The sequence below is a fragment of the Astyanax mexicanus genome, chromosome 5, assembly GCF_023375975.1.
Source record: "Astyanax mexicanus isolate ESR-SI-001 chromosome 5, AstMex3_surface, whole genome shotgun sequence".
NCBI classification, from domain to species: Eukaryota; Metazoa; Chordata; class Actinopteri; order Characiformes; family Acestrorhamphidae; genus Astyanax; species Astyanax mexicanus.
Window position 1 is genome coordinate 14368009 of NC_064412.1, and position 8913 is coordinate 14376921.

Below are 8913 nucleotides of genomic sequence, written 5' to 3' on the forward strand. Positions count from 1 at the left end.
GTCTTTGACTGTAAAAGGTACGGCAGTCTCTCAGGCACAGGGCAATGGCTGATTAGTGTATACAGTGAGGTGCACAAGTAGGGTTAGCTCTTTCCCTGTTCAGAGGTGAGTATTATCGGCCTGTAGCTTTCTGCTAAACCTGGCTAGCACTGCTGGAGCAGCATTAGCGTTACCCACTAACCGTGCTAGCTCTTTTGCAGTTCAGAGGCGAGTATTATCGGAATGTAGTCTGCATGTTTTCGGTGTTAACACAAGCTAAGTTGGACAAACTGCTAGCTAATAACACCCTGGCTTACCAGAACACTCACTCAGGGTTCCTTACTGTATAGTGCTGTCAGGCAGCTAGCCTTTAAATCTAAGTGGAAGCTCTTTATTCACCCAAATAAACAGTTTTCAGGAGAGAAATCTGTGTAGATTAACATGCAGCGCACATTTGACTTAAATGCAATAATTACAGTTTTGTTTTAACAAAGTTTACCTTTACAGCTCTTGCCACTGAATTAAAAGAAACATTGCGACACCCCTGTTTCTTACTAGTGACGCTTAATGCGCCTTATCCACTACACCTTATGTATGAAAATAGACCAGTAAATAGACATGATAGTTAGATAGATATTGATAGTGCACCAACTGAATTGCAGACCTATCCTTGATTGAAAATATTCCATCACTGTTGTCCAATTACCCTTCAACCTGTTAAAATGAAAGGACTATGAAAAAATTCCAAAACATTTTTTTTTTTTATATAATTTTATTTCTAATTTTTCCCATTTTCTCCCCAATTTACACGGCCAATTACCCAACCCACTCATTAGGACTCCCCCTATCACTAGTAATGCCCCATCACACCAGGAGGGTGAAGACTAGCACATGCCTCCTCTGATGTGAAGCCAGCCACCGCCTCTTTTTGAGCTGCTGCTGATGCAGCATTGCCGAGTAGCCAGCGAGCTTGGAGGAAAGTGCAGCGACTCGGTTCTGATACATCACAGACAAACCAAGTCTCCCTGAAGCTGCGGGAGTCTCCCGCATTTCGGATGCCCGCGAGTCACATTTAATCTCCCGGAAATCAGAACGAGCGCACACAGGCCACAGACTTTTTTTTTCTCTAATCGCTTGTGGGAAGGAGAGAGAGAAAACAGAGAGGGTTCTGATTGGCCTGTTCTCTGCAAAGAGTCTGAGACAGCCAATCAGTTTTTAGTGTGGGCGGGCAGTGTTTTTCCCCCCTCCCTGGCGGGAATTGTTCAGAGAGTGAGAGAAAGCAGATCATGGCGGAGGCCTCCCTGAAATCAACTTTTGCGACTTGGGATGTCTGACATCAGCTCACAGACGCCCTGTGTTGTGGACATCACCCTAAGAGTGATGTGGGGAGAGAGCGCCATCTATCACCCAGAGGGAGCCAATTTTGCTCCCTCCGAGCGCCGGCAGCTCCCTCAACCTGCACTTTAGACTGCTGGACCACTTGGCGCAATAGAAATTCCAAAACATATAATGTAATATTTTTGTTAAAGCCCTTGTATTAAAGCTGAATATCTTCACTTCAATCCTATATTGGTTGCTTTGTTTTAAATATATTGTGGTGATGCACAAATGCAAAATAACTTACATACCTGACTTCAAATCTAATCTGATGGGTTGTTAACATTTGGTTGAACTACAGCCGTGCAGTAAATCAGTCAGACGTACAGTTTTGAAATGTGTTTAGTGGAAGTTATATAAAGGTCTGTGTGGGTTGTGTGTGGATATAAAAGCATGTTTTTGTTGCTGTAGGAACTACCACTGCTGGGTGGAGAGCTGGATGTCACGTCCTGACCTGAAAGCAGGCTTTGACGGCTGGCAGGCCAGTGACCCCACGCCCCAGGAGAAGAGCGAGAGTATGCACACACTTCTCTTTCACTTCTTTCAGTACAGAAAAAGTTTGTGTTGCACCACCTCTGTGTGACCACCTTGTTGTCCAGTATTTTCTATAGTCCCTGAAGTGCTGCTTGCTGCTGCAGGAGACCTGTGAGCTTGGTGGTACTGTGCCTTAATCTTAGTCAATTATAATAATTTATAAGTTCAGTTTGGGAAAATAAAAGCAATGTTAAATAAAGATGGTAGTTACAATATATTGTTATCATTTGTTTGAACTGCACTCTGACGAGCTTTAAGAGTTCCACTTGCATAAACATTGTGTGAGGGATTATGTCAAATTTTGGTGGTGATGTAGCAGCTCAATTTTACAACAGATCTTATTATTAATCTACCACATTACGTCTCATACATTCTTAGAAATCTCTGAGATCTCAGACGATTTTTAATTAAAGTTTTACTTTCGGAGGAGCTGAGGTGCTTTTGGAAGCTAAAGTGCTGCCCTGACCTGTGATATGATATGAGTATAAGGTACCCTGCATTAAATGTGGATGTGATTTCTGCCAGAGTAGCCCATCTGTTACTGGTACACATGTGTATTGTGTATTGAGGAATGTTAAATATTCACACAAACCATCTGGCACCCACCACCAGGCCTTGTTAAAACTGACAAATGAATAGATGAAGGTTCCTTAAAGCACTTTAGGTGTAAGAAGCCCTAAATGTTCCTAAAGGAGCTTACAATTTTACCAGTAAGAAGTGTTTAAGTAATAAAAAAGGGAAATCATCTTATTTTAAAATGTTGAATTTCAAACAGTGTGAAGTCAAAATCATTTTTGTCTGGAATTTCTCTCCCTCTAGATGTGTTCTGCTGTGGGCCAGTCCCCGTTCAAGCGATAAAGGAAGGAGAGCTCACGTTTAAGTATGACGCTTCGTTTGTGTTTGCGGAGGTCAACGCGGATGTGGAAACATTCCTGAGGTATAAGGACGGCAACACACGCAAGATCACCAGCACGAGTCAGGTCGGCCAGAAGATCAGCACCAAGAGCGTTGGAAGTGATCAGCGAGAAGACATCACACACCTTTATAAATACCCAGAAGGTAAGATACATTCAGAATTGATACACTGGTAACAATATACAGTAAAGCCCAAAGCACTTTTGGAAAGTGACACGTGATCTTCATGATTTGGTCTCTGCATCCCACCACTCTGGATTTGAAATAAAACCAATGAGATGTAACTGAACTGTAGACTTTCAGATTCAATTCATGGGGTTGAACAAAAATATCCTATAAAGTGTTTAGGGATTGCAACCATTTTTCTTCAAAGCCTTTTCATTTCAGGGGCTCAAAAGCAGAGGTGGAAAAAGTTGTTTCTTTACTGTTAAAAAGTTATGGTTATAAAGGTGACTATAAACCGTATTTTTATAGATTTACAGTTCATTTTTATTTTGTAACTTGCCATTGCTATGCTTTAACTGCAATTTACATGTTTTTTTAACATTTAAGCAGATTTTAATGTTTAATGTTCCCAATAAAATCTTTAGGAATTATCATTAAAAACATGAAATCATACAAAAAGAATGTTGGTCGGCGCATGCGCAGTGCCGTAAAGAAGCACATCTCGATGGGTAGCATAACTCGACAGAACACCAGTTCCCCCCAAGCCGCGCACACAGACCCCAGGCTACACAGCTGATTCACACAGCATCTCTCCCACTAATCGTATTAAACACTGCATGGAAAAGTTTAGCTGCGCTGCCATGGAGAACAACAATATATGTATTTCTTTATTTAAACAATTTGGGTTTATTTTTTCCAGCATTTCATGTTTTACTCATTAATGGGGAGTTTTCCAAAGTAGTGAAGTAAATTACTTGTGTCAAAATGTACTTGAGTAAAAGTAAAATTACCTAATTTAAAAAACTACTTTAAAAATTACAAATTACTCAAAAAATCTACTCAATTACAGTAATGTGAGTAAATGTAATTACTTTTGTAAGTGGACAAATTCTCAAAAGCTATTTCATGGGATTCAATGGGATTATTCCATCAATAATCCTTCATTAGTTTAGCAGTTAAAAGGTCTAGAGTTGATTTCAGGTGTGGCATTCTTACATGGATGTGTTGCTGTCAAGCCTTGCATGCATGGCTTCCAGTGGCACTGGGTCACTAGTGTTTAAGACAGAAGCTGAAGGATGGTTTCTAAAGTTTACAGGGATTTACTTTCTGCTCAGATTTAAGGTTGATTGGACAGCACTTAATAGTACAGCTAGACAATGACCCAAAACATACTGCGAAGGCAACCAGCACGGCCTCACAAAGCATCATAAAGAAGGAAACCCAGTGTTTGGTGATGTCCATGGGTTCCAAACTTCAGGCAGTCATTGCCTGCAAAGGATTCTTAACAAATTATTAAAAATGAACATTTTATTTATGGTTTGTCCAAATTAACCTCAAATGACGAGGCTTTTTAGAAAAATCTCTGTAATTCCTAAACCCTTCACAGGATATTTTTGTTTAACCCTCTGAATTAGGCCTGAAAGTCTACACTTCATTTACATCTCAGTACATTCATTTTAAAACCAGTGTGATGGCATGCAGAGCCCTAAACATGAAGATTGTGTCCCTGGCCAATTTTTTTTGGTCCTAACTGAACAGTAAGCTCTGGAATGACCTTTATGACCATGGACTCTACTGTGCTTCTGTCCTGTGCCCAGGTTCTGATGAGGAACGAGCAGCGTTTGAAAAAGCCAAACACCAAAACAAACTGCTGAACCAACAGAACAACACCGGCCTCCATGTCAATATCAAAGTTTCCTTGGAGATGAGGAAGGGCTGCGACTTTGATGTCTTTGCTGTGGTTACCAACAACACGTCTGTGGATAAAAAGTGCCGTCTGGTGTTTGCCTCCCGCGCCATTACTTACGATGGAACTATTGGACAGGAGTGTGGGTTTAAAGATCTGCTGAACGTGGAGCTGCCACCTGGAGGAGGTGTGTTGGCGGATTTGTGCATGTGAGGATGTGTCTGTGCAGGAAAGTGTGAATAAATATTGAGATTTGGAGAAGTAAATCCATCATATATTATTTTTGCACCCTTTTAAAGACATTTGCTTTGGATATATGTCATCTCATTTCTTTTCTTTCGTTCTGTAGATTTATCTTTTTGACACACATTCAAGTTAAAACATACAGTATAATCTGCATGGTTTATATACTGTCTGTATACTGAGTTATGTAATAGAAAAATTAATCTGTGTGTGTTTGTTATCACTTTAGAGCGGAAGGTGCAACTAAGGTTGAACTACAGTAAATACTGCAACGTTATAACTCAAGACAATCTAATCCGGCTGGGAGCGCTGCTGATAGACTACAGCACCAGAGACGCTGTTCTGGCCATGCGCACCATCGTCCTTGAAAACCCAGAGATTAAGATCAGGGTAAAGACGCACAACCACTAGTAACACAAAACCATCACCTGATTAATGAAGCAATCAGAACAAAATAAAGATAAAGCTGCTAAACAGGTATTTATTAGAGATTAATTACATCTTGTATTTTGTGTCTTAGATCCTGGGAGAACCTAAAGTGAACCGGCAGCTGGCAGCAGAACTAACCATGCAGAACAATCTGCCAGAACCTTTGGGTGCGTGCTGCTTCAGCATAGAAGGAGCCAATCTCACTGGGGGCAAGACAATCACTGAGAGGTTTGTATTATACTTACATTAGTGTGTGTTTGTTTATGTGTAAGTATAATTCTGGTATAAGTTTTGTACCACAGTTACTTAACCCTTGTGTGGTGTTCATATTTTTGTTACTCGTTTACTTTGTTACTTGTGTTTCATTTAGCAAAATTAAGCAATTTTACATTAAAATGTTTTACACATGCTTGCTTCACCTAAATTGCAAGCAATATAAACAGCTTACATGGTTAATATTTGCCCTTTACCTTTCTTATGTTACATTTCTTTCAAAAGTGCTACTCTTTTTTTATTAGTTTTTTTAATAAAATGTAAAAAAATGAAAAACTCAAGATATGAGTAGAAAATTTGTTTAGTTTAAAATTTACAAATGAAGCAATGTTTATTAGCCCCTGGCCAAACATACTGTATGTAATATAAATGGTTGGGGGGGGGGGGGGGGTGTACAGTGTGTGTTTATCGAAAATGTGTTTTGATATATGTTTTTCACAAAAAATGAGCCAATGCCAATGAGTTTGAGTTAGAAAAAATATATTTTTAGTATCATTTGATGAAAAATGAAAACGGGTCCCACAGACCCGAACACCACACAAGGGTTAAACATAATGCACAGGACTTCATGCAAGATAGACAATCAAGAGATTAAGCCAAGACTTTTTAATGTTTAACAGTTGTGCAAGTTATTCTACACAACTTATATTTAGTGTTTTCTAGAGCATATATAAGTTAGATACAGACTGTAGTGTGTTAATTAAGCATTAAGCATTAATTAAATATAAGTGTGATCAACATATTTACATGCACACATACCCAAACACAAACACACCGCCATTGTTCAATCCAACAGGGAACCAGGAAACCACTAAAATGTGCAGTCCCAAGGATAGGAACCACTTGGTTAAATAATGGAAAAAAGGCCTGGGATAATTATTTTTTCCACAATGTCTCTAATAAATGAAACACTAAACACAACAAGCACAAAAAGTGTTTAAAAATGGTGTGCAAACTGCTGACTACACAGATTTTTTCCTTCAGGTCATGTTTATTTGTTCAGATTCTTATCTGAAATAATAATAAGCACTGGATTGCAGACATTTCTGTTGAAATTCCAAACATTTGATTTATTGCTGATCTGGTTCAGGTTCATCTGTATGATTAGAAAGGGTTCACCAGCTGAATGCATGAATAAGTCTGCAGGCTGAATAATGAGACAAGGAAAATGTTTCCACTCGTCCGTAGTTCACTGCGGGATGATAAGATAAGTAGAGCATAAGCACAGGCCAGGAAGCTCTGCCAAAAGCCATGAGAATCTAGATATTTCCATCAGTGGTTCAGAAAGGTAACAGGTCAGTAAAATACGCAGCAAATTTCTTCAGTTTAATAACCTGGAGTTATTTACAAGGTGTTGAGGAGTGTAATTCACCTCTCCTGTCTCAATTTGAAGCAATAATTTGCCCTCACTTTACTTGGTTACAGTTCAGCCCATATTTTGAGTAAATGTTACCTAAATCAAACAGCTGACATGCAAGAAAATAATATAATAAGGTATCTACTATATCTATTATCTATTATATCTATTATTTTGTAGCAAATTACACAAAAAGTATTTTTTATATTAGATGCTGTCATCAATATTTACATAATAATCATACCTCCTAACCCTCACTCACCATCAGTGTGTAGTCTTGCCCACCAAAGCTACATTCCCTTGGGGTTTCAGTTAACAAATTTTATTTGCCCGGACACAGCGTTGTAGGCCAAAAGAGCAAGTTACATACAGCTCTGGAAACAATTAAGAGACCACTTTTTTATTTTCTGAATCAGAAAATTCCAAAATGACAAATGGCTGAAAAAACAAAAAAGATGCAGAGCTTTCAGACCTCAAATAATGCAAAGAAAACACGTTCATATTCATAAAGTTTTAAAAGTTCAGAAATTAATATTTGGTGTTTTGTAATCACAGTTTTCATGCATCTTGGCATGTTCTTCTCCACAAGTCTTACACACTTCTTTTGGATAACTTTATGCCGCTCCTGGTGCAAAAATTCAAGCAGTTCAGCTTGGTTTGATGGCTTGTAATCATCCATCTTCCTCTTGATTATATTCCAGAGGTTTTCAATTTGGCAAAATCAAAGAAACTCATCATTCATCAAGTGGATTCTTATTTTCTTTTTAGAGCTGCAAAGTGTCGCTTTATACTGGCTGAGAAATGCAATGATGTAACTCTGTGCTGGATTAATTATATTTATTCAATAAGTAAAAAATTTTACTATTTTCCTAGGAAAAAAATGAACTTACAGGGAGTTCATCCCAAAAGGCAGAATCTGCTGTGTATCTTTAAACCTACATGTTGGTCAACTGCAGTCATAATAGCAACTTAAGAGTTTGACTAGTGGTATCGAGGAATGAGTTCTGGCCGCTGTCCATGACATTTGATATTACTGCACTTTCTCACAGCCCAGCTTCTAACTGCTTCATTTTAAAATAATGCTCATTAAGTGATTGTGGTGAGAGAGGTTTGGGCAGTGCTTTTAGTATGAGACTAATGTTTAAATATTTATATTTCTCAGCATCCCAACCAGTGTGGAGCCCGGGCAAGAAGCCAAGGTCAAAATCTACTTCACTCCCACCCACTCCGGCCTGCGCAAACTGCTGGTGGATTTTAACAGCGACAGACTGGGACACGTTAAAGGGTTCAGGAACGTAATCATCGGCAAATAAGGGCCTGTGTCCTCTCCAGTGCGGATGAAGCACATGATACACACGGTGCCTGAATGAAAGTGCTCAGCATTTCATAACAAAATGTGAAAAGCCAAATCTGTATTTTTTTTGTGTCAGTTAATATCACTTTTGCTACAGTTAAAGGGACCTTCATAGTGACTTTTTAAACAGTAACCATAGAGACTTTTATGCTGTAAGACTGCATGATAGATATGTCAGTATATACTTATTTACACTGTGATGGCAGTTAGCCTTAATATCAATGCAAAACCTTGTTACTACATGCACTACATAACTAAGTTTGCAGACTTTTTTTTAAATAAAATAACAATTGCTTTAAATGAAAACAATGGCTTCTTTGTTATTTTACATAAATATTAAATACATGTTTAACTAAATATATAGTATAAACAAGAGTGGAGAACACACATCTTAAAAACAATTTAAAATATTGACTTAGTTTTCAGTTAAAAAATTTTGTGAGTGCAGACTTAAAATAAATATACAAAAAAGAAAATTAAAATTTCTTAAATTTAACCAATGCAAATCATGACACTTCATAGCTGCTTGAATTTTCCACTAAGTTAAGTTAAATATATGCATGAAAAAGCAGATTTTATGACTTGCATTACATTACATGT

General features: G+C 38.2%; 1 protein-coding gene across 1 annotated transcript in view; it reads left to right on the forward strand.

Moving 5' to 3' along the window:
* The window catches only part of tgm2b (transglutaminase 2b), a 36439-nt gene extending 27817 nt beyond the window's left edge, over positions 1-8622 (forward strand). Inside the window, exons 8-13 of the mRNA XM_007253299.4 lie at positions 1768-1871; positions 2710-2949; positions 4569-4844; positions 5130-5290; positions 5421-5557; positions 8122-8622. Of these exons, the coding sequence (XP_007253361.2) occupies positions 1768-1871; positions 2710-2949; positions 4569-4844; positions 5130-5290; positions 5421-5557; positions 8122-8272 (1069 nt within the window). The 3' untranslated portion in view covers positions 8273-8622. The remainder of the gene's footprint in view (positions 1-1767; positions 1872-2709; positions 2950-4568; positions 4845-5129; positions 5291-5420; positions 5558-8121) is intronic.
* Positions 8623-8913: the final 291 nt, after the last annotated feature.